The sequence below is a fragment of the Athene noctua genome, chromosome 2 (assembly GCF_965140245.1).
Source record: "Athene noctua chromosome 2, bAthNoc1.hap1.1, whole genome shotgun sequence".
Lineage (NCBI taxonomy): Eukaryota > Metazoa > Chordata > Aves > Strigiformes > Strigidae > Athene > Athene noctua.
Window position 1 is genome coordinate 77,460,270 of NC_134038.1, and position 27,457 is coordinate 77,487,726.

General features: G+C 36.0%; 1 protein-coding gene across 4 annotated transcripts in view; it reads right to left on the bottom strand.

The window, feature by feature from the left end:
* The window catches only part of ABCA13 (ATP binding cassette subfamily A member 13), a 202,990-nt gene that overhangs the window by 125,729 nt on the left and 49,804 nt on the right, over positions 1–27,457 (bottom strand). For all 4 annotated transcript variants that reach the window (XM_074899474.1, XM_074899475.1, XM_074899472.1 and 1 more), the window contains 7 exons: positions 25,098–25,292; positions 22,984–23,148; positions 17,208–17,385; positions 13,747–13,886; positions 8,486–8,599; positions 7,294–7,384; positions 356–532 (listed from right to left, as the gene is read on the bottom strand). In XM_074899474.1, coding sequence (XP_074755575.1) covers positions 356–532; positions 7,294–7,384; positions 8,486–8,599; positions 13,747–13,886; positions 17,208–17,385; positions 22,984–23,148; positions 25,098–25,292 — 1,060 coding nt within the window. The remainder of the gene's footprint in view (positions 1–355; positions 533–7,293; positions 7,385–8,485; positions 8,600–13,746; positions 13,887–17,207; positions 17,386–22,983; positions 23,149–25,097; positions 25,293–27,457) is intronic.

The following is a 27,457-nucleotide window of genomic DNA, read 5'->3' on the forward strand; positions in this document are numbered from 1 at the left end:
TGTCATAATATGTAGTCATTTCCTCAACAGTATACATTTTTTAGCTCTTTTTATTCTACTTTAAATATTTACAACTATTACTTTCAATATTTTGTTAGAAATAACAGAATCCAAGGATTCATTGGGTAGTTCCACAATCAAAACAACAATAGAATTAGTCTTCACAGCATATATTACAGCATTCAAATGTTGGGGAATAGCTCTAAGATCAACCTGCTTTATTTTGCCTGTATTAGATGTGTTTTCATACATACCTTGAAACTGTGTAAACTTAACCTATCTTATCAATAAACACAGACAACAACTACAAAGTCTGATGTTTTCTTTCAATATACATTTTAAATAAGGTACTTACTAGCCAAAAGCATATTTTGCTGCATGAGTTCATGAGCCTTCTCTTCCAATTTCTCAACAGAGTCAAAAGGCTGGAAACGGTCCAGTAACACACAGGAAGAGATATTTACTACAAGCTGTGACAACAGGTCAATCTGTTTACTTGCTGAGCTGTTAAGCATCTTGTTCATCATAGTTTCTAAGATGAGGAAACAAATTAGACTTCTTTAGTTTTAATGAACAGAAAGGTATGCTCTCACCTGTACATCCTGTAAGAGTAAATACCATTTGTATTTAAAAAAATGAAGACGTTTTTAAAACATAGCAATTTTACTGTGAACTTGTGAAAGTGTAGTTCATGTTTCAGTGGCTTTTACAAGTTCTCATCTACGTTTTCCTTCAATTTCAGGGCAACAAAAATGTAACAAATCCGAGCAGAGTTCAGGAAAGAAACTATGTCCTTGAAGCTGTAGGACTTTTAACATTTCCCTATCTTTCCATAAGTACTCCCACAAATACAAGTGAGTTACTTTGAATATCACAGTGGAGATCCATCTCTTTCATCTAGTGGTGTTGTTGGAAGCGTGAGAAAAGCAAACAGCAAAAAACCAGCAAAACACACATTTTCTTAACCCATGGTGCCCAGAGCAAACAGAGGACAGGATGGAGATCCAACGATTTGTTTTGCCGCAGCACCAGTGCAAAGAAAGGTGAAGGCTGCATGGTCCTGTTCTTCCACTTTTCTCAAGGAACATTTAATATGACTAAGCAGATTTATCCCTTCTCTTCCTCTTCTCTCGAGGACTGTTTTGCAGAACGCTGTGGACCTTATCTCTAATTCTTCCTCTTTTCCCACGAAAGCAGCGCACACTTCGCACCAGGGAATGTGTTGTATCATCACTCAAGAAACAATGGTTTGACCACAGTCCCACCCACTGACACACGCATACTTAGATAAATACTACCCTGAGTTTGTTTCTAAGTCAGAGGGACAATAATGCAATATGAAATCAGAGAGACAGATTGATGGGTTTGTGCGCCTCGCCTCCCCCCCGCCCCTCCCCTCTTCCCCAGCCTCAGAAGGGATGACTTTTGATAAGATTTGGGCAGTGAGCTATGTCAGGTGATTACTCAGGAACTAAGTGCGTGTGATTGTAATCTGGTTTTTGTGTGTAGTGCTATACAGCCAGCCTGCAGCTTATGCATTTATCATAGGCAATCTCAAAGAATCTGTAGATGTTACATAAGAATAAACCGTACTATTCTAGAACCTGACTGCTTCCCTCGAACACAACCGGACCTACGGCACTTGGGCTGTTTGTGCATCTGGTGTCAGGCCTATAGTTACGCCATTACTGGCATGCCTATTCAGAGATAAATCCAGTCACCCCTAGCCCCTCTAATCTCTGAGGACCAGCTAGAACACAAGGGGGTTAATCTCTTACAAAATTAACTCATTACCTTAAATGCATCATGTGTTGGCCAGTTCTTCTCTCCTTGATATTGCAAATATTTCAATCACTTTGTCATATAGGGCATAAGCATTTTAACTCAAACCCTACATTTAAAAAGCATCTGAAAAAAAGTCTATAAACCCTCTATTTTTACTCTGATCTTATCTGTGGATCCAGGATGAAAGTATACCTCAGCCAAAGCCTGGTTTCCAAAACCACTGAGCCTTCAGAGGATTTCAGGTCTTCAATCATTGGTAGAGAATGTAGAGATAGTGCTATATCCTTATGTTTGAGAGAATAACCAGAAGGATAGCATGATCTAGAAACAATCTTAACTCATCTGGATTTCATGGGAACATCTGGATTTCTTAAATAATAAAAAATGTTATAAAACATCCACACAAGTTTCCATCTTTAATTTTTTAAGACTCACTTGAAGATATAGGCTTTGAAAAGGATAGGTGATCAGCTCATTTGATAACAGTGGTGTCAGACAAACCCTGGATCGTAGGTGTTATTCAGTGACAGCACAGGAAATATTACAATATCTAGAAGGCAGGCAAGTGGAAAAATGTACAAAGTAGTCTGGAGAAGAGACACGATTTCCAGTGAGAAAGGAGAAAGATCACAAGAAGAAAAAGTGGAGGAACCAATAGTCTAGAACTTGAAAGACAGTCAAGCAATGACAGGGTGAATTAACCGAGGGAAAACAGTGCCAAATATAGATCCAATATGTCTTATTTACTGCTATCCTTGAGGAGGACAACAAAGGAAATACCTATGCTGCTACTTGTTTTGTGGCGTTAGAGAGAACAGAATATTCCTAACTTTAAGCCCAAGTAGCAGGGTTAAGGTTTCATATATATTTTTGTATTTATGTATATACAGGTATGTGTAATTATATATAGCCATATATATGCACATACAAAACAAAAATCACCAGAGATCTCTTTACCAGGTGATCTCTGAAAGACCTTAATTTGAAACTGATAATTAACTAAAAAAACCTTCTTTATTATGAATTAAACTATTGAATATTTTAGCATTAAGAAATACCAACTAGCTTGCTGCTTGCTTGGAGTACAGCATACTTCAACATTTCTGGAGCAAAATATTCTCTTTCACAATGTGCACAGACATATATGAACAGATACAAACCACAGGAAAGTTTTAGAATTAAGATCTATAGAATTGCCTATCTTTTATTTTTCCAATTTATAAATGTAACAATTATTAATTAGAAACTTGGAAAATCCATTTTTATTATTATCTTCATAATTTATTATATACCAACTCAGTCCTTATATTCCACTTAGCTTGTTTAACCTACCATTAAGTAACTGGGAGGAAATATAACTGGTTTATGTAGAGCTACTAGGTAGAAGTACTAATTAAGTAAAAGGTTGCAAGAAGAATAAATTAGAATAAACCAGGAATTAATTTAGGTCAGAAATTAAGAAAGAGTTTCTAGTTATCAGATTATTTTGGAAGAGAAGAGGCTGAGGGGAGACCTCATCGCCCTCTACAGCTACCTGAAAGGAGGGTGCAGAGAGCTGGGGATGAGCCTCTTTAACCAAGTAACAAGCGATAGGACAGGAGATAATGGTCTCAAGTTGCACCAGGGAAGGTCTGGACTAGATATTAGGAAGCATTTCTTTACAGAAGCCGTTGTTGGACATTGGAATGGGCTGCCCAGGGAGGTGGTGGAGTCCCCATCCCTGGAGGTGTTTAAGAGTCAGGTTGACATAGCGCTGAGGGATATGGTGTAGTTGGGAACTGTCAGTGTTAGGTTAATGGTTGGATTAGATGATCTTCAAGGTCTTTTCCAACATAGACAATTCTGTGATTCTGTGGTGGTGGCACAGTTTTCAGTGATGTTGGAGTTACTTGTATCCAGCTTTCTATGTACACATAAAACTACTTCATTACAATGAGGGCAGCAGAGGGGTAGCATAGAGAGAAACTGCCTGGTTTTTTTTTACCCTGGCTCTTATATCCCAGGTCACATGTAGCTCTCTGTAATGGAGATTCCTTGGTAGTGAAAAAACATTTCACATTTGGGAGAAATAACAGAAGGACAAGAGAGACACTCAGCGAGCAAGAATCTAAAAAATGAGCCTGCAGCACAACTGCCTCCCAGTGCCTTGAGAGGTGCGTAAGGACTGTGCCCAGCAAGGAGCTCACACTACACTCAGGAAATCATTGCAAATTGCTGTATTGGACAGCAAGCAGAGAGAAATACAGTTGCCTTGCCTGCACAAAGCTAGTTTAGAAAGTGGTTTAAAAAGAAAACCACAAACTTTTATGTACTCAGTTAAATATTTACTTTGTTCCAGGTGAGTAAAACTGACATAGTAACCTCGTAAAACAGTTTTAGAAATTGGTAACTTTGTGAGGTCTTATAGCATAATTTTATAGTGAGGTTGGAAGAGTTCTACAATTCATTCTGTGTCCATGACACTTTCCAGCAGGAGTAGCAGCATGAATAGCATGTGACTAAGACTGTTAACCATTTTTAAAGAATTGTAAAGAAGTAAAAGTAAGATACAAACATAAGTACCTTGGATTTGAGCATAATTAGAAGTCATCTTAATGCAAGCGTAGATGTAATAAAGCAAGGGAATATTTGCTTTAGTTAGAAGACAAAATACATAATCACGCAGATTAGGTGATTTTAGAAAACTTGAGCTTTGCATGGAAATAAACAGATTGTGAGTGGTAAAACCAATAACATATATGGATACATTTAAGACTTTAATTGGATCCAAGCAAGATAATTACAGGACTAAAAAGCTGATGCAGTTTAAGAGTAATGAATTTAAAAAAAAAACCATAAGAACAGAGGTTTACAATAACAGCTGCACATGATTATAGAATAATAAAATGAACAAAAAAGCATATACAAAACCAACATAAAATTAAGAGGGCATAGGCATTTTTCAAAAGGCAAAAGGACAAAGCGAATCTGTAGAAAGAAGTGTAATCAAAATGTAAATGCAGAAGAGTGCTCTGGTACTTTGGACAGATCAGCTTCTCAAAGGCTTAAATGCTATTGTGATCTACAGTCCACATTGATTTTCACTTTTTGCATTATTTATTTTTATCAAATGTATTCCATTAAAATAAAGACATTCCAGTTTCATAAGTCATTCCACTTAAATGTTTTTCTGTATTCACCATCCAAGACTATTAACTGTTTATTACATATTGCCAAATATCCTTAGCTCTTTCAAAAAGCTATAGCTTGCAAAACACATGCACAGATTTCTATGATTATGTTGTCTGCAACAGTGAATATGGACCTGAGAAGTCCAGAGATCTTGATATCTACCTAATGAAATATTGCTTGCCCATAACCTATCATGTAGTTCCCAGTGTTACATAAAAAAAAAAAAAATCCATATATTACTCAACTAATATGTTGAGACAGCTGTGTTTCCAGCAGACTTTGCAGGTTAAGAGACTTGCTATTTTCTCCCGCCCGTCTTTCCAATTGTGTGATTCTGTGAGGGTTTTTTTCAGTTGTATTGTGATCCAGCTTCACCATGACAGGTGAGGTGTGCCTGACCCAGTCTAGGCAGTTTAGTCGTTAAGAAAATCTTCCTGAGAGATAGCAGATTCAAATTTGAGTCCATTGTCTGAGGATACTGAGCCCAGATTCTTTACTTTCTGGATTGAATTCTGGACACCATTCACCTCTTTTTTTTTTTTTTTTTGTGAAAATGTGCACAGCTAGTCAGCCTTCAAAACAGCTTTCAAATTAAGGCTAGTTTCAGTTAAATCTCACATACTGTATGCAAAAGAAAAGTCAAGAGCTTCAGCTCACACCAACCATGACAGCACCAGCTCGGGGCAGTTGTGCAATTTAAGACTGAGAACACACTGCATCATTCACAAGCTCTCAGGAACTTCGGTGGATTTTGTCCATCTCCTGCTTAGAGGCAGGTACCGAAATTCAATAAAAGTGACACTTCAGGTACATTTATGCGTTTAATTTAGCTCCAGACTTAATTCTATGACTGCAGAGCAGACTTAATAACCTGTAAGGCTGTAAAGTCCATTTTCTTCCAGCAATGAGGGCCACACAGCCCCTTCATGAGGGAATCTGAGAGCTCATCACTGACCTCCTCCAACAAACAACCGGAACAGCTTTGTGTCTGGCACATAATTATCCTAACACTCACTGATAACTACACAGATCTGTCCTCTCTACCACTCTCATCCTCTAGGAAACACCCATCTCCCTTTTACATGACGTTACACTATCTGTTACTGCATTTTATCCCACTCATTTCTCTTTCTAGTCCTCCAAACCATGAACTTTTTCTAAATTACACTGGACTCTGCTTTGGTATGGACAGTTGCTTCTGACACATGTCAGCAACCATTTTAAATGTCACACACATACCCTACTGACAGTGGGACATCTTGAATTAATATTTAATTATTATATTCTTATAAAATCTTTAAGTAACTTAAATTTCCAGCATAATCCTTTCTCTTCTCCTCCTTAAATCCCTGTATACCCAAAATTACTTATAATAATCCCCATCTCCTCCATTATAAACTGTTCCCCTTGGGCTATCTATTTGGCCCTGGAGAGTATACTCTCTACTCCTGGATGTCTGGCTGCCCAGGCTCGGTACCAATGCAAGAGGTGCAGCCCAGGATGTCTGCGACCTAGGGGCACACTGCTGGGCAGCGCCATGCAGACAAATGAGCCAGGGCCACTCCTTTCCCATCATTTCTGCAGAGAGCTGTGGCTGGGCCTGCCCCAGGCTGCAGCTCCCACCACCTCATGGTCTGGCTGTGGACCTGGCCATATCACAGATATGTGAGCCATGGACATGCTGATCTGGACCCAAACCCCTACCCACGTGTTGACATCCTGGCCTGGCCTCTACATCACTCCCAAGGCCCTGTCTGGACATCCCAAGGCTGGTTCTGACCCTAGTTACTCTCTACTGACATGAGCCCAATCTTGCTGCTCCCTGATTATAACTATATCTCAGGCTTTTCTGAGGCTCGAGGAAACCACAGACAACTAATTCCCAATAAAAAAGAGAAAAAAACACAGACAGCTTTTGATTAAACACTGTATCAAATCTCATTTTCTATTTACTTCCATTTAAGTGTATAGATTTCCTTCAAAATTTACAACAAAAGTTTACTACTACCTAATGGAACTGTGGCTACTGGGATTATTCCTCTCTTCCCTCCTTTTAAGTATAGCTCCTATGTTAATAACTCTCCCATGGCAATTTGCCGCTTCTAATTTGTTACCAGGTTTTCCAAGTCTTTCAATATTTTGAAATGCAAATTATCCAGTCACTCAGTAGAAAAAAGACGATTAGAAATATTTGAGACTACTTCAACAAGAGAACTTAATGTCTGCTAATTTAGTATCATTTAAGTAGGTAAAACATTCAATTTCAACCAAAAATAGTTCTAAGTTCAAGATAAAGTCTAGTAAGGGTAATCAGTGCATATACTTTTATGTACATACCATATAGTTGCATTTTTTTAAAGAGTTCTTCCATGTCAATATCCAAATTACTTTCTATGAAGTGCTTTATGAAATTGCTTTGCAGTGCTTCCTAAAATGAAATGTGTTAGAAGTTACATGAGGTTTATCATCTCTAAAGAAATATAAAATACACATATGCATTCATGTTCAATTCCATTACCGATTTTTCCTGCATAGCACTGGAGAAGTCACTTAGCTTCTCCATATCTTCAGTCTTCCCCTCTTAACAGGTTAGCTCCACACATTTCAAATAAACAGCAGAACATATACTCCCCAATACTGTACATCACTGTCCTCTTTTACTGCAAATATTTTAACTGTGAGTCCGTTCTAATGTCCTTGCAAACCTGCTGGGACAGAAACCTATATTCTTCTCCCGCAGGACTTTTGGGACATTAATATATTTAAATACTGGCATTTGGGAATTCCTTTTACATTACTTTAGCTTTACTTCATTTGCCAAGTTCTAAGGGGGGGGGGGGGGGGGGGGGGAGGGGGGAGGATGGATTATTAGCTCTACAAGAGCATAATGGGATCTTCAAGTCCAATGCATGATTACTAGCAGAACTCATTAATTTAAAAGTAACAGTTCAACTGATATGTATGAGCCATGACAGAATTCTGCTTATTTTCCCAAAGTGTAACAGCCATGCATGTTTTCACAGGTCAAACATTGCAAAACTAAATTTTACTGGGGAGAAAAAAGTATGGATGTGTAGAATGGGAAAAATCCCAGTAACAATGCTCTTTATATTTAATTAATATTTCCCACATCTTTTTTTTTTTAATCAGTTGCATACACAGTTGGAAAAAGCAAGTGATAAACAAGCAAGTTCAGGAAAAAAAAAAAAAAAACATTTTATTTCCTCTGACCTTACATTTGCTTTAAATAAGTGTGTCAATCTTGTAGGTGTACCTACTTCTTTTATTTCCCCTATTGCCTGGTAATACTGGGCATAGTAAGGTAACATTGCTTTTAAGTATTTTCACCTCGGAAGCTTTTCAGTATCACATTGAAGGCTCATAACCTAAAGCTAATCTTCCTATTTTTCAGATCTTTTTAAGCCTAAAGTCAGATAGATGGACAGTTTTATTTTGTATGTATAGAAATTCTGTCTAGATCACATAGCAAATAATTGGAAAATAAGAAGCCATCCCATAGTTCACCAACCTGCAGTCGTGAGACCATGAGGACATTTCCACTGCTTTTAAAAACCTCAGACATCCTAAGCCACGTCTCAGAATAAGTCTTCAAGTTTTCCACAAAACCAAAAGTAAAATTAGCCTGGGAAAAAGAATATATGGTAACAAATGAAGTAAAAACTGCATAGCAAATCTTAAGAAACAGAAAAAAACGGCAGGCTTCAGATCTTCTGCAACTCCTCTCCATTTTACTTTGGTAGTCTGCAGTAAGGATATCAGTGTTTTCTTTTTTCTACTTAAGAAATGAAAGGTATTTGTTTCAGTCTCTGAATATGAAGCAAATCAAAGAAAAGTCTTCCTGCAGTGTGTATCCCTCCTACCTGAAGTATCATAAAGACCTCTTTATTCTATAATGTCTCTTTCATACAGAGTATCATAAAGGTGCTTCAGAAAAACAGACAAAATCATACAGTTTTTTGTCTGTGAGTCTTTTATTCAAACTACTTTGAATACATAATAAAAGCGAAAGTTGGAGGGATGATCTGGAAAATAAATCGAACTGACCAATCAATCTATTTCAAAATTCTTTACAGAGGAAGACTTGAGTATAGCAAAATATTCTCTGTCCCAATCCAACACGTTACAATTTCTCTCCTAGTCACTAGCAAACAACCATCAATTTTTTTACAGCCTGTTTAAAAAAAAAAAATCTCAAGCATACTCAAGATTAGAAAATATCACAGTATCTTTCTGTTTAAATTGGTGTTATCAGTCACAGAAGTGCATTTAAGAACAATCTATTATGGTAGAGATCGTGACATTTCCCAGCAAAGAGTGTCTGCAATGAGTTGTAAACTCCAATTTGGGACCACACTTTTTGCAATAATTCCTATTGAAAGTACACAGGTTTTGCCATAGTAATTTTAAGTGTCTTTTGCAAAATCCCACTGATAGCACAACATAGGAAAACAATTTGTGGTGGTTCTCTCTTGTTTGTAGCACAGAAGGCCCCAAAGAGACCATTACAGATAATTTAATTCTCCTGAAATAAATAATGCATCCTCTATGAGATTCTCCATGCTACTTTCAGATGGAGAGTTATCCTAAATGTGAAACTAGAGTTTGGTGTCAAATCAGCTAAACCAGTTCTTCTGTTAATAAGCAACACAGAAACCCCAGGCTTGAATATTTGGATCATGTAACCCACTGCACAGGCAGGATGGCGACAAGCTGAGGGAGACCGGAAAGGGTGCAAGGGTATAAAACAGCCAGAATGGGAGACCGCTCTTTCCCCAGTACAGAGCAAACATGGGTCACAATGGAACACAAGGAGGTCAAATTTTATGACATCGTTAGAAACTGTTATACCAAACTTCTTGACTTGATTCTGAACAGTGCAAAGAATATTTTTTTTTTCCACTTTCAGAGAGCTATAGTAACCATAATGTGCTTGTATTCAACTTCCCTATACAAACAACAAAAACCACTGCAGCAGCATGGATTTTTAGAAAAAATGAACTTTATATAATGTAGAAGCATATTTGAAAGAAATTATAAGCAGCAAAGGGGTAAGCTGTGTGCAGGAGGTACAGAGACTATTTAATGCAGCATAGACAAAACTGAACAAATATATATTGCCTAAAAAAAAAGATTTGAGAGACTTGAGAAAGATCATATTGGTGCTCACACACACTACACAGCAGGAAGCTACTAGGAAACATCCTTTTAAAAAATCCAAATCCAAATAAGAATGCAAGAAAAACCAGGCAAAAAAAAGCTTTTTTTAAAATTTTTTTTGTCTTCTCATTCACCACAGTAGGCTTTTGGGAAGATCCTGTGTCAGAAGCCTTCTATGTGAAGAACACTTTAGAGAATCTGTCTCAAACTGAAGCAGCAGTACAAAAAAAGGCCATACAATCTAAAAAAACGAACAATAAGTAGTTTCCAGGATAAGGTAACATCCAGCCAAGAATTCTAAGAGTGCTCAAGGACTACATAGTTGAAGTACTCATTGTAGTGTAACCTTCAGATTAAAATTCCCTTGTTATCCAGGAACCAGGAAATAACAAATAAAATGATATTCATAAAGATGATAGGGGAACCAGAGGACTACAGACTAATAATTCTAAAATCTGTACTAAGCAAATTTTAATTTTGTTATAATAATAATAATAGTAAATTACAATAAAGAGTAGTAGGGGAGAGACTAGAAATAAATATAGTTGGGAGATACAAACACAAGATTTTAAAAAAAGAAGTTGCCTCAGTTGAAGTACAAGCAAATGAGGAAGAGGTTGTTGATGCAGCATATCTCACTATAGGCACTATGAATACTAAGGGTTTATAGAAGCTCAAAAAGCAAGTGAACAAATCATAGCAGGAAAGTCCTGGCAAGCCTGACCCTTAAGTTTTTGAAAGTTGGGACAGTATTTGGGGGGAATATCACTTTACTGACATATTCTTCAGTTCTTACCTATACAGCATTTACTGATTACAGTAGGAATCAGAACCTAAAATGGAATGCTTAATCTTACATGGTAAAGCAACTCCCATGCGTTTGTATGCTAATGACTAGCTGGACTTTGATGTTTAATAGAAATTCTCTTCAAGTTCTCTTCTTCCTGATCAATGAAGATCCATTAAAATAAATATTCTTTATAACACCTAGGCTGGATATTGCCTTTGATTAAAATTAGTCTTCAATATCCAGTCCTGTCTGGATTGAATATGTCTAAGCCTCTTACTGATGTAAGAATAAATAAAAATATTATTTTGAGCTTACTGAACTGCTTTTATTATGACATCTTTTAACAGACTGACAAGTCAAGTGTGCTTATGCAAAGCCAGAGAGGATATGTAAGTTTAGAATAAGAACTTACTCAGCTCATTATGAGTTTTTCTAATTATACTAGAAAGTAAGGCAGGGAACTGAAATTAATGAATTTGCTAGACTGGCTTGCTTTCATTTCTCATTGTCTTGCTACATTTATGGTTTTTTATGTAGAGATTTGTGTGTGTGTATATATATATATTCTGATTGTTCCAAGTACAAAGAAATATTCAGTCAATCACATTGGCACAACTTTGTGCTATAAGATCTACTCTGAGAATCTTTTGAAATAATAAATACTTTCATAATATCATCTCATCAGTAGTGAAAAGTTCAATTGCGAAAGCACGGATCAAAGACATCACACGTGGTCTTTGAACTCCTGGATGCCAGCTGCTACTGAACATTTTTGCTCTCAGTCAGCACTGCAGCCTGTAGGTTTTTTTCACTTTCATTGTTATTCTACACATTAAAACTGTTGACTTCTCAGAAGGTAAAACCAGCAACCTCACAATTTATCGAAGAATGGTCAATTACAAAGTCTTAATAAAAATAGTCCATGTGAAAAATTTACAAATATATCTTAGTACACAAACATCAATGTTCTTTATAGCTTTAATCCTCTACTTTTTATTCTAGTAAATAGCTGTCATGGGGTCACATAGTCCAAAGGAAATTAAAACTTCTGTTCCTATTTCAGTAGGCTGTGTAAGGGCTACAAGGTCAACTTTTAGTAGCCATGTTCAAGATATCTGGGATAATATTTTATGTTTAAGTTTTGTTTCTGTACAAGCAATAGCTGATAGGCTTCTGTACTAAAACAAATTTTAAAATTGCTGAAGAAACTTTCCCTCTACTTTCATATTTAAACATAAACAGACAGACATTCCTAATTGCCTGTTAGGTTTACAGGTTTGGGGGAAAGGTGGGTGTGTATTTGTACAGGTTCCTGAATAAGGTGATGGAACTCTTGTGAGCCTGAGAATACATGAGAATGAGAGATTATGCTAGAGGCATCTACCAGAATCTTTGTATTGTTCCAGAGCATTTAAGAGAAAAAAAAAAAAAAAAAAAAAAGAACACAAGCAAACTTCATTCTCAACTGTATTACTCAGTCTTGATTTCACTAAAAGATCTATAAGGGAACACAACATATGTCATGAGATTTATCTTTCTTATAGATGCTTTTAAGAATGTAGTTTTGACTTATTGGCAAAATAATGTGGAAATGTCTTAAGTGCGTTATTCTAAATGTCACTGTAACAGAGAATTATGTATTCAAAAATATTTTGAATTTTTATAATTTCTTACAACTTATTTTTTATAGAATTTCCATCTATAAAGAAAATATTTATTTTTAGCTGACTAAATATTTCAAATTAATTATACTCAAGTCCTGAGAGATGGCCTGTTGCCCTAATTGGGTTCTTTAACTACAAAATATGAAATCACTGAAATTTTATTTTCTATTCATAGCAGAAACTATAGTTACCTAGTATCTGCTATCTAATACATGCTTTTTAGCTTAGCTCTTTTTACTGTCTTTTTAGAGTATAAGTCAGAATACCATGATGTACTCCATTTACACAGAAAATAGTCACCATCACATTTAAAGTTACTACAGTCTTTTTGTGTACCACTTAGTAGCAGCAATGTTTTTTTCTATATTTCAAATTAACCCAAACTACCATTGTCATAATACGTAACATTCAGGGTAAAAATCATGTGTTTGCAAGATAAATGCAAAATTTGCACAGAACTCTAATGTGTATTTAAAATAAGTCATCATCCCTCCTCCTACAGAAGTGCCTCAAAGCTAGTCATGAACAAACAAGTCTTTGTAGAGAATCACGCTCAAGACAAAAGCATCTACCATACCAAAACTGCAGAGACAGTAAAAACTGTTGAATAATATCAAGTCATCAGTGTCCACACATATGGCAGCTCAACTACTGCTGGTCATTCATACTACTGGTGTTAGAAACATAATCAGGAAGGATGCACTGTAGGTTGGTTGCTTTTTATTTTTTAAACACAGCTCAGTGACTCTCTCATAACAGGCTTTTTTTCCTGGAGTGTCCGTTCCCCACGGTTCCCTATGCTGCCCCATTAGAGTTCCCATCATAAGAAAGTGTTGAGGGCAAAAGCTCACTTGGAACCTGCACCTTGATACAGGTTCACATGCCACTTCTTTTAATGTGTTCTTTTTAATCTTTCTATACAAGCGTTAAGAAACTGAAAATTCTGCTTTTCACACTGAAGTGAAACAACTGTAAGAAGTTAAGAGAAATATTAAGCTTTAAGTGGGAACAAAGTGAGAACGCAGGAACCAGGGTGGATCCAGTTTTCTGAAAGGCAATTATCTAATTGCTTCTACCTACCCTGAGAGAAATGGACCTTTAAAATGAAGTACAAATACAAAATCAATAAACAGAAATAGTGTTTCTTTTGATACTCACTTTCTCCATGACGAGGTCAATCATGTTGATGTTTGAATTGTACAGTATCTTCCCATGTAATAAAGGTTTCAGGAAAGTCCATAGCAAAGCCCCATTAGAAGATTGCAAAATCTCCTGATAAAGCTTCAAGCAAAATGGAGCTGCAAAAACAAAGACAGAGTCACATTTATGACAGACAACACAGGTGAGGTTGGATTATTATTATTAATTAAAAGAAAATCTTGAGCCTTAATGTAAGATCTGCCACAGCATCATGCCAAATACCATCTGCCACTAAGCAATCACTACAGGTCCTTGAATAGAAACTGGTTAAGCACAGTCTACAATAGTCTTGAGGATGCAGAACTCTAAATATTGGACAAGAAAAAAAATATTTGAATCCAAATGTTACTGTAAAAGCCAGAAGAGGAACTCTCTAAGACTCATTTTGGAGTTTTAGAAAGCATGCATTCTTTATTGCAGCACTGGGTGAACATGTGAATAGCTTTGAAAAGGTGAGCATGCCCCCATATCTATAAGTGGCAGCTAATATACAGTGAGATTATACATATTGATAACTTTTCCAATAAATGAGTCACATATGCATTAGATTTCCTGAAACTAATTACAATACCTGCATCCTAATTACACATGTGCTTTCTTGCTGGGTGGTGGTCTCGAGGGGTCCCTGGTGGTTGTGGTAGTCTTCCTCACTGTGTCTGCTGGTTGACCTCAGTGCTCACGCATGTTCACAAAAGTCTGTTTAGGAGGTGTTGTGCAGCTTTGTTGTGTCTTAGCTGGTTTGTTTTAATTTGTCCTGACCTAGTTCCTGTTATCTTCAAGAATAGGCCCCAACTGTCTTATCTTCAAACCCCTTTCTTCTTCATGTTTGTGAAAAGCAGTCTGTGAACCCCATGTATCCTAAAAGTTACATTACTGCATTTTAGAGTGGAAGGACACATGCAAAACCTCTGCTAACTAAATGAATGCTGAGTGAAGAGTCGCCTGTTTTGCCAATTATTAGGACTAGCATAAAGGACACAGCCAGCATTAAGATGAACCAATAACCAAACTGTATTTGATACAAAAGGGTCAGTACATAGGTGAGCGCAGGGAGAACAAACAAGTCCATCAGATTATACATAATTGACATCAATCCCACTGACCCCAACAACACCACCACACAACCAACAACGGGTGGAATAAATGGTGAAATGCAGTCTCCCATAGAAGGGACAGGAGACAACCGAGTCAACAAACCAAACACATAAGACCAAGGAAGCCACATACTCAATCTCTACACAGCCCACATTTACAAAGGCCAGACCTGACTGGAGCCCAGTCCCAGGGAGGCAGGAGGTCCTTCCCCAACAGGAAACTCTGCACAGAGCATCCACCTCACAGACAGACACTGCCCCTGCCTGCAAGGGGTCCCAGCTTTTATCCCTAAGTGGGACACCTGACCTTTGGTTACTTAATGCCGACACCTGGGGCTCATTTACCTCATGGCTCTCCCTGCCAGGCCGGCCGCACCCTGGAGGGAAGCCTAAAGGCAAACTCACCCCCCCTTTGTGAAGGGCTGTGGGAGTCACCCACATGTCAACCTTAATTTGGGGCTTGGGGTTGAAACCCCTGCATTTCATCACCTTAAAGAAGAGAGACTCACTCCACACTCCCAGTTGTTCTGTAGCTTTCTATTCCTACTTAAGAAAGAAATATGAATACACAAATTCCTTCACAAATACAGATTTCTTTATCTGTATAATTTCTAAGAATATAGCAAAAATACAGGAAAATAATTTGGAATGACAAATTCTTGCTTTGAAAATCGAATCAATTCACTTTTCCATTCCTTAACCAAAAAACATTTTCTTACATCAGATGGGGCTATTAATGCAATAGTATGTCCTTCAGAACTAGGATCCAAGGAATAGCTTCCAAGATATCCCACTACATTTCCACTCAAGTAAAGACAATTAGTTTGCTGTGAGAGACATTTGGATTTTTATGCCCAGCTCGTGTGTTTTGGAGTATTTTGTTATTTATTATGAGTATTTTAGAAATATCCCATTTCCAGTGCTGTGAGGAAATAATGTCATTAACACCTCAAGGAAGGCAAATTATAGTACATAATGGTAAACTAAGCCAAAAATATTTAAACTCGTGCCAAAAGTTAAAGAAGTGAATGTCAGAAATGTATCATTAAGACAATCCAGTTCTTTGCCCAAATTTTTACTTTCTTCAAGGAAACAATCATTACTAAACACAATCATTGTTAAATGATAGCATAGAACTAAGAGGCTCCAAGCTGGCCTGTCAGAAACATCAATATGCTAAAGACACAGAAGGCTTGCTAATCTAAGTTTGCTTTGATTTTCCGAAAGTCATTGGCAAGTGTCTGGTACACAAAATACATACAAAGTTAATCACTGTGGAGGAGTACAAACCAAGTTTCTGTGGCCACATAATTATTTATTTTCATTTTCCATTGACTCATTTAACAATTTGTAAATTACAGGAAATAGTATTAATTCAGTCATAGGAATGAGAAACTAACTAATGCTTTAAAGATATTTCAAGATCCTAAGGTAAAATGTCTTACAACATTTCAGAGTTGTAACAATATAAAAAAAATAATAATAATATCATCGAGACAGATAGGGTTTGTGGCCTAAACAACTTTGAAAGAGATTAAGTCCCAAACAGTCTCTCTAATCAGACATCCTGTTAACTCCATTCTTCAAACAGAAAAGAAACACAGAGCTGCTTGCTTTCTGCTATCCCACACACAAGTGAAGAAGGCTAGGGCAGAGCTCTGGCTCCCTCCCAAGGGTACCAGCCAAGTCGGAGTGTTTCTGGCTGCAGAAACTGATCAATGATAGAGCCATGATTCACAGTCACAGATTCTTCCCTAGTGACACTCTATCACTGTATTCTTCTTTGTACAGGGTCACCAAGGCATTAACAAGGTTATTAACAATATTAAAATTAATCAGGGTAAGTCAAATGTATATTGAGGAAAGGGAGCAAAAGTGAAGTTATGTAAGAGCTAAGAGATTTTCTGGGAACTTGATAAAGAGAATAGGAATATCAACTATTAAAAAACTTATCCAGAGGGCTTACATATTTTACTGCACAATAATACCACAGCTTTGTGTTCACAGAAGAAAGGCATGCAGCAATAAATTCTGAATCTTGTATTTCAAAAATATATATTTAATATCAAGTGCTTTAAAAATTCTAATAAATATGTCTCTAAGACAGGAATGTTCTTATTTTTTATTTTCAAAGATAGAAAACAACCAGAGTCACTTGTGTCTCATCCACAATTATCTCATAGCCATAAAACTTTTATTGATCAACCCTTGTGCTCAGGATTACAGTGTCAACTGAGATGTCAGCTGGTACATAAACATTACTATTTAAGAGGGAAAAATGCCTCTAAACTCTGAATGCATACATGCAACTTGTGATTGACTTACTTGAGTCTTCAGGAATGCCATATTTTGCCATATTCCCCTCCAAGAGTCCCATGATCCTAGGCATATCGAGGAACAAGTTTGCATTGCTGAAAAATGAAGATTCTTCTTTACACACTGCCTTGATTGCAGACTCCAGGGATCCAACAGCTGAACTTCTGAACTGCCCACCTTGCAAGAACTAGAATAAACAATCAGACATACAGATGAATCAAAATTGCTTTTAGTAGCTTCAGGGAGTAGCCCTGGTGTTCTCTCGATATTGGCATCCAAGGAGATTGACAAAATTATTCTCTTGAAACTGCCTACAAGAATGAGGGCCTGCTGTGCTCTTTTGTATTCTGATCACCTTTATCATGGGGGAAAAAAAGAAAGGTAATACAGTTTTAATTGCCAGAATACTCGATGAAAGACAGTAGTATAAGGTAATACATTAAACTTTGAAAAATACTGTGTATCAGTTAGGCAGAAAAGGAATGAAAACATCAAGACAACTGGACTACAGATTCCATGCTTACAATGTCAGTTTTCACAGAGTCTGCTCTTCTGGTAGATTACTTCTGTGTCACAAAGACAGCAGAAACAATCAAAACCATTTTGCATATGAATGTTCACAGTGAAAAGGGTTGCTAAGAAGAAAAACTACATTCAAGTGCACGTCTTTTAACTTGTTAGATGTGCTGCTGGTTTTTGCACATCTTGAGTCATACCAGCATTTATTATTGCCATTTGCTCATGACTAGCATACTTCTAATAAGGAGAGCAATCTGACTGCTTTTATGACTTAAGCACCATCATTTACCACATTCCAAAAAAATAAAACCAGCTTCCTCTGTGCAGCTTAATTTTTCAAATAAGGTGTAATGGTATCTCATGGAAGGCTGTACAGGTGCACAGTTCTAAGAGTGGATACAACTGCAAGGCAATGTGCTGCTAGAGGATAACTGAAGGACGCATTGGCTTGCCTGATACTCAGTGCTTGCAGATGCATGTCAAGAAAAACATAACTAGACTATCAGGTATCATTTGAAGGCTGTACAACTGGCAAATAGAAAAAAATAATGTGATATGTCAACCAAACAACAGTGGACACTGAAATAAATTAGCATTTTATCACTGGAATATTTTTTATTTTTTTTTAAACAGAAGAGTCAATTTTCAAAGTAGTACAGCCCTTTACAAGAACAATAAATCACAGACCATTTAGAGATTGTGCTGTTAGTAACAGTTTATCCTGATCAATGCATTTACTGAAGTGCCAGGTGCTTCTTTAGTAATCCTGGAGGAATATTAGAAAGTATTATTTAAAACACAGTGTTGGCTGCTCCCAAAATCTGACTTTTTGCATACAGTTTCATCACAGAGCATAGTAAATAAATAATATCCAGAACTCATGATACCATCTTCTACAGCTCTTGAATGAATCTACTGGCATGGACTTTACTGGGGAATAAACTTTATTTATGCACAATGCTGAATAAAAGTGGTTTTGAATCCTTATTAGTGACTATTTGCACTAGAAGGATAAATGAGGCTTATTTCAGTCAAAGAGCAAAAACTTGCTAATTAACTCCAGTTCCAATCAAAATAACTTGAAATTCAAATAATGAATATTTATGCAGTAAGCTGCCACCAACAGACTGAATCTGCTTACTGTCTTTCAACTAAATATCCACTGACTCAGTAAGATATGCTTCCTAAAATTTGGCTTTGATAAAGTGGGAGAACTATATAGGCTGGATGTTCACAAAAAGTTCTTTGATCCAGTTGTTCTACTTTAAACTAAATGAAGTAGATCTGTAATCAAGGCTGATGAATCCAAACACGCAGCGTCCTACAAAAAAGTACGCACTCAAGCCAGTTGCTCCAACAAATTCATGGAAGAAGGCTGGTACTGAAGATTAAAAAGCTATCTGGAACTAGATTCTCAAACAGGGGCAAAATCCTCATAGTTTAGGGGCTTTGGACCTAATTGGAAAGCTGTGTGTTTAAAAAACAATCATGAATAAAAACAAATTCATGTGGAGTAAAAATAACATCTACTTAACAAAAGAAACCTAAAAGTCCAGCCAGGTTACAGATTGCACATAAAACTAAAATAAGTTCAAAATCATTACACTAAGAGAAAAAAAGTAATATAATTTCCCTGAAAAACTACAGGAAGGTTAAAAATAATTAAAAATTTAATTAAGCCAAAGGGCTAAAGGAAACTAATGCAGACAAACAGATATTCCTATTTCTGGGCAGAGCCATAAACAAAACAAAGTATTTATTGTACTGAAATTGACAGAATCGGGGGGAAAATGGCAAAATTGCTGGTTTGGTTAAATTATTTTTCAGAAGCCTATCAAATTTACATGGCAATGTTTGAATGAAAAGTAGAAAATTCATCTATACTCAAGAATGAGTGACATAATGATCCCAGAAATAATGGATATCTGGTTGTAATATGTAATAGGGAAGGTATACAATTAATTTTAAAGTAGAGATCAGTTAGACAAAAGTATGTGAGAAGTAGAATCTAATACATTCTCAAATTATCATTCCAGATCAATACAATATATTTATGTGGGAAGGCAAGTACTTTTTCAAAAAAAAAGATACATGCTGTCACTTTAGAGATAGCATATGTCTTTTCTGAGATAGGTGAACTCCAATTAATGTTCTTGTCCTAGAAAATATTAATAAGAATTAATCCAATAACTATCTGGCAGGTAAATAATGGCATTAAGAAGATATTGCATGGACCCTCTTAAAAGGAAAGAAAACACTGGATGACAGAGAAGTGACAAGTGTTATTCCTGTGAGACTTATCTCAGGTCCACTGTGATAAGTTTTTTAGCTCTGAAAGAAGAAAATTGCTGAAATTTGCCTATAATTTAATACCAGAAGGCAATGCAGGACAAAAGAAGAAGATCAGAATCTAATAGGTCAAGAAACCAGTAACCTAATTTAAATCAAATGTAAAGATAACCAGTGCAAAACATTATTTATCAACTGAAATCATGAGATGCTGTTGTAAAATTGAGCTTACCTGGGTAGATCGCCAATCCTTGATCAAGTAAGAGACAAAATGTATGTATCTTATGAAATAGGTGAATGCAAGATTAAGAAAGTTATTTTCTTAGTTATAGATGTGAATGAGCAGAACTACAACAGACATCAGCCATAACTCCCCTCAAAGACTGTACACGTTTCTTGTCCTCAATATTCAAAATCAGCTTTAACACAGCATGCAAAGGTGTCACTAGGATGAGACAACTGAGAGACTGTTATGAAAGAAAAAAAAATAAAACAAACAAAACAAATACTAAAATAAATCTACTTAATCTATCAAAACAGAGGACTGACTCGCCTTCCACAAACATGTGGACAAGTCAGAGAAATGCTAAAAGCTGCAGAATACTTTTGATACAAGAGTAAACATATTAACCAGGGCTTATCTTAAGCCATAAGTTTATACATTAAAAAATGAAGCTTTTCAGTAATAGTTTTAACAGAGAACTTATTCAAATTAGTGGAGGAATTACAGAATGAAGCCACCTTTCACAACTGATAGCACTCAGTAACTCAACAAGCCCCCCCCCCCCCCCCAGTTTATCTATTCATGAGGGATAAACACCAAAAATTATCCATGGAAATATAAGTAAATAATTTCAAACAACAACCAAACAGGAAAAGATCATGATCAAAATCAGCAGGTTTTCCTCAGGAAGTTATCCATTCACTCAATGTTGTTAACAGCAGAATGTGGTTCTATATTCCAGTTACTGCTGACTGGCAGATACTGAGTTGTTTATGTCATCTTTTATTACACAATCTGTAGTATACAAATTCAACTTCATGTTTTACAGATTTTTAAAAGTATTTGCTTTTCAGACAAAAATCCATGTGCATAATTGACAGTTACTTTATTACCTCCATTAGAAAAGTAATTGCTTTTATAATAAACTTTTTAAAATTATATTTTCAGTTATAAGCTAATGAAGGAGACAATCTGTTTTACTCTATGCTGAAGGTTCACATATTTTTACTTTAAAAGACCTTACGTTCTTTATTTGGTATCTTCCTAGGTCACTCAACTACTTTGCTGTTGGTTATCATGAAAATAAAAATCCAGAAGGATGGACTCTTTCAAAAATATAATAAAATATTTGATGAGGAAAGTGTATAAAGAACATCTGCACTTTGATAGTACATTTATTCAGTAGCACAAGTCTGGCCAGTATAGAAAAGAAGCAAAAAAAAAGATCAATAATTAAAGGTATTATTGGAAAGTAGGAAAAAATCCACTTAAACCTGAAAAGAAAAGAATACTTAAACAACTTTTACTAGTCTACAAAATGAGAAAAATTTACAGAGACAGAAGAGACCTTCAAAACGTCAAACATATGATTTATTAACAAAAGAAATAGACACTGAATTTTTTCATCCTCCACAAATTATTAGGTGACAAAAACAAACAGCAGTTTCAAGAAAAAATTAACAAAAACTAAAAAAATAAAGATTGTGTCAGAAAAAGTGAACAAAAAAGGTAAGATGTAAAAGGAACAAAGATTCCAAGGTGAAATCTACGCTATTTTACAGGATAATATGGGTTGTCATGGAGCAAAGATTGAAACTGTAACCAGATGGCCCTCTGCTGTTTGATTTGTTCCTTTGCAAACTGTTTTTTGATCAGGACCTTTTCAGATGTACTCCTATCAAATAAACAACTTCGGGATTTCGTTCCAAAAAGAATATTTCATTTGTTCAAAGAAAGGTCCGAGACAAACAGAACTAATTTAAGGAAGGCAGCAAAGGTGTAAGCCATCTGATGAAAGCTACCTTTCACTGAGGCAACCAAAGAGCTACTCAAAGAGTGGCTCAGAATTAAACTAGTATGCACAGAACAGCATTTTACAACATGTCTCTGCCACACAGATTAGAAGATCTTAAGAAAGATTCATAACACTAGGGAAAACATTATTTAAAGGCAGTGTTTCCACTGTACTGTAGTCACAAACCAGTTTGCACTGTTTACCACTGAGGGATCATTTAGAGGTTTGCAATTTTTAGAACCAGATTCGATCCTAAAATTTCCACACAGAATAGCAAATCCAGAAGGTAATGCCATAGGGGTCAGCAGGTCTTTTTATGGAATTGCACCCTGCTTAGAAACAGAAATCTTTTTTCTATTTAATACAAGATCCACCACTGTGCTAGCTGTATAGATGCACACACAGCAACTGCCCTTAAAGGCAAGGACAAAAGAAATATTCTCACTCACACCTCATGCCAATTTTTTAAAAATGTCAAACAGAACTATCACACAAAAACCTCAAGCAACACAAACAGAAACCCATGGCAGATAGAAGAACTGCACATGCTATCTTGAAATCTTATCCTTTAATAAAGTAAACCTATTTCTTGTGAACAAAGTACTAGTCTGCTCATCAAAAAAGCTACAGCATTAGCAGAAAAAGTCATGGCTATCTCCAAATCACAGATAATACATGCTATTATTAATCAGTAGCCTAGCACAGTATTAACTTAGGCTATGATCTTCTAAATTTAAAAAAAAAAAAAAATGACAGAAACAACATATCAATAGTCTCAAAATCAGCAGAGTGCTTGAAAGAGACCAAATGAATCTTCCTAGGTACTACGGATTCTCTTCTGTTTAAGTTGCCAACTTTCTAGGACACAATTTCTATTACTGTTCCTCCTTACTAAGCACACGTCCCTAACAAAGCACCTCAATGGGTATTAAGTTTGTATACTGAAAACATACACATACCTGTTGCAATGCAGAAATGTCAAGCATACCAATATTTTGAATTCCTTGGAGAAACACTGGAAGGTTTTCCATTACATGGTGGGCTTTATTGAGAAGAGAGCTGATACTAGAAACCACATCCAGTAGCATGTTTAGTACATTGCCTATCTCATTTGGTATCTGAATCTTGGAAAAGAACAAAAAATCACAATAAATTCCAATTAGAAACAAACTTTTCAATGAAATACTCAAAATTATTCAGTCTTTTTCTAAAACTGAATATACGATGTTCCTGCAAACCATGCTTAACAAAACTCTTTTTAGTATAAGACTTCAGTTACTCTCAAATTCAGTTAAAGAAAAATTCTCTTGTAATATTAGAACTGGCCTATGACAAATCAGGAATTAAAATATGAGGAACATGTTTATACCTACCAAACTGAAGCTCTCCTACCCAAGCTGTCAATGGGATCTGCAACATCCTACCCCCTTGAAATTCCATGTAAATGAGGTTTCCTTCAACAGGTTCAAGACGCTCAATGCAAGAGTTGGAATATTTTTTTAAATAATTCATAAGTTAAATTAAATCTAGTAAACACTTTAGTTGATTTAGTAATCATATTAGACAACAAACTTTCCTGTCACACTGCTCCTCCTTTTGCATTTTTCATATGCACTAAATTAATTGTGCGCATTTCATCGCCTCCTTGGCTAAAGTTCAGTTGGTTTGTTGCCTTTTTCACCATGCAAGTTTTGGTACTATGAGTTCCCTCTCTACTTCCTTTGCTTTTATAGGTTATTTAGATGATATGGTAATACAAACTGATTGATTGTGACCTGCCTATGAATGATAATAAAAGCAATATAATCTCATTATATGCTGCTTCCTCTGATTATTTTGTTCAACTTTGACTTCTTACTATGATAACGTATGCTTAGTTTTCTTCTCAGCCTTCACCTGCTTTTATGCATTAAAAAAAACTAGAAGAAACTGTAAAAAATAAAATCTTATTCAGTCAAAAAATTAGTAAAATTTCCAGAATAATTTAGGATGAGCTGACAATTTTTTTTTTATTTTGCTAGGAATTCATTAGGATTTAGTAGAAAAACCCACCAGAATAAGCACTTTTTTCTTCTTTTGTTGTTGTTGTTTCCCCCCCCCCCGCCCCAGGTTGGCAGATAATTCAGAAAGTAGAAATCTTTTCTTTTCCCTCTGGTATTTTAACTTAATCTGGGAAATTGTCTTGTTTTTACAAGTGTGTGCTCAATCTGTTTAACTGTGCATGCAGCATCCGGATTATAACCCAGTATCTACGGCTTTAGGACAAAATATCCTAATTACTATTTTTCAATTATTTGTACTTAACATTATGTGTTCTGCGAAGCAATTACCCTAAAGGAACTAAAATAAATGTCTGGTAATTATCAGAAATCCCATCCAATAATTTTGCTCTTACAAATAAAAATATGTCACTGAACACCCACACTAGATCCCAGATTACCTACAGTTGTACAGATGATACAGTTTTGCTGCGCTGCTACATCTGCATCCCCTTCATTATGGTTTTGGCACTGTATTATTCTTGTCAAAGTTATTTGACTTGGGTCATATAAAATATAGGAGGTGTGACCTTATAGAGAGACTCATCCTGAGAGCTGGAAAAGCTCCTCTCTGAAGGAGCCACCTGAATTGCCAGCATGATAGTAAATAAAATAAATTCCAAAGTTCTATGAATTTTTCCTTGAAAATAATTCTGTATTTTTTTTATGTTATCTCCTATATTTGTTTTAGTTCCAGTGATGCCAGATCAGTCTTCCACAGTCACAAATTAAGAGGTGACTAATCATATGAACTGCAAACTCCTGTATTTTCTCTAAAGCTTTCATAATTAACTCTTCAGTGATAATTTTCCTGAGGAAGCAAGAAATGGAATACAGTAGTATCTACCAACTCCATTCTTCAACTGTTGTGCTTGGTTTGTGGAGCTCAATGAAGACAAAAAATGCCATACATCCAGTGTTTGCTTCCACAGAGAAAGAACATCTAAAGAAATAATAGTATTATTAATTTATCTACCTGCGAGCTTTAGACCACCTTCAAAATAAAAACATTGAATGCTTTTTTTCCATCTTACCTTGTAAATGATATGACGTAAGTTCAAATTCTGTATAATCAGTACAACCATGGTATACAAGTCCAGTGCTGGTAAAGAACATAATTCTTCCACTACCAGGGAAGTTTTACTGTTTTCAGGTAAGTTTAGCAGCAGGCTAAGTACTTCTTCATCACATCTTCCAGTTAAAGCTACCACAAAGGCACTGTAAAAAACCTATCATAATGTATGTGTGTTAAAATTTTTTCTCCCTGAAATACATCACCTTCTTTTATAGTCAATAAGGTGAGAATTTGTGTCACAGTAACATGGCAATTTGCAGTCATCAGACCTTGAAATAATGAACTATACAGCTCTATATCAGATTGGTAAGTTCTTACTTTATATTCTATGTACGTATAAAGAGGTGAAATAAATCTTTATAATATATTTACATTTGTGAACAGGTCAATCATTCATTCAACTTTTATACCACAAACAGGCATATTTACAATGCTGAACATATCCATTCTAGCAGATATACACCTTTCCTGCAGAAACACCTAAAGATCAAAATCTAGATGTATGAATCATTAAAATCAAAAAATACAGACATTTCTTCTTTCAAAGGACACACAAATTTAACACTTAGGGATGTCTATATGTCACAATGTTCACTCTGAGCCAGCTCACATTTCTCATTTCAATACACCCTTGAAGTGTTTTTATTTAATAATGGATGAAGGGACAAATGCCTAGGTAGACCTTGGGCAAGATCACAATAAAAACTCCTTGGATAATGATGGTTTCTTTCTTCTTACAAAAATGTCAAATCAAAAGACAAATGCTTGCAGCCCAGATATCTCAGGGTTGTTAGCTACCTTTTCTCCCGAAATGCCTGAAAGAAAGCAAATGGCAGCAAGTCTACAAAAACTACAGGTTTGGAGCCCGTAGGATCCAAAGTACAGTACTCAGGGCTCCGTTGTACTCCATAGAACAGAATCTGCCTGCATTGCCTCCACTGAATGCTTCTGTAGCCAGTACATAGTGAGGGAGAGGATCCCCAAGAAAATCAGATTAGGAACCAAAGTTGGTCCAGACATGCAATTTAATTCTTTAGTTCCTATGAAGATTTAAATTTCCAACTTAATAATTTGACTTTTAGGTTTTTATTCTGGAACAGAATTTTGCTTTTGTGATTCCAAATTATTTCCTATATATGTAAAAATTCACTTTTTGTGCACATACAAGCAACAGAATATGAATATAAATATAATTCTGCTAGCAGCATAATACTGATTTGGACTTCTTGTTGTGGAGGAAATTTGACTCTGTGACACAATTTCAAATGTATTTCCTCGTGCCTCACGTGAGTATCACCATTTCAATCTCGTTTTAACCCATTCAACATTTTTTCCACTAGATTAAGTCCCTCTGAACTTTCCTTGCAGTTTTGTGAGTACCAGAGCTAACCCATATTCCTGTGTTTGGTAAATGAATTCTTGTGGTCTTCAGGTTACAGGTTTTGAGCAGTTTCAAAACACTTAATCATATGTCAATGAGCATGGCCAGAGTAAAATATTGTGGTAGAAATTAATGTTAACTGCAATAAGCACAAACAACTCACAGGCTTACTCTTACCCTTCAAGAGGCAAGCACAGTAGTAGTATACAATCACAGACTGCAGTGGGCCTGCAGCTATCATTAGAGTTATCAGACAGTGACTTTATGTACCATAAACATAATGCGCATGCCTAAATTACAGCTTTAAAAAGTCCTTGTGCATCTTGCATAATGAGTAAGAGACATGGGCTTTAATGCTCCACTTGGACTGAGGGAGGATTAAGCACTTAAGCAAACAAAAAATTCTGTAGAGATAGGCAAATGTGAGATGTGTACATATATCTAAACTCTACATAGGACTCTGGGGGAAAAAAAAAAAAAAAAAAAAAAAAAAGGTAATTTGAAAATTCAGTCAATTAGCATTATTATTCCAAAAGATCAAAGGCGTACTGAATCCCATTTAACTGAATCACTTCCAGATGACTTCTGTCATCACTATTTACTGGTATCAAAATAACAAGCCAACAATGAAGGCAGTCACACTGCCAAATAAGCAGAAGAACAAATCATCTCTAAATAGTTACGATGGTCTGAACTGCCTTTTTAAGAGCCACACTGCTCACGAAGAGAACTTGCACCAGTTTCTGCAGGTGGAGCACCGGCGACACCCAGTGGCTGTTTGATCGGCCTGATTAGTTTATACCGAATGTAGCCCCAGCTCTTCAGTCATACAAACATTAACAGGAGAGAACACCCGTAAGTTAGGTGACATTTTTCATGATTTCTACTAATCACGGGAATTACGGCAAAGAGCTGCAACGATAACACACACAGTCCTT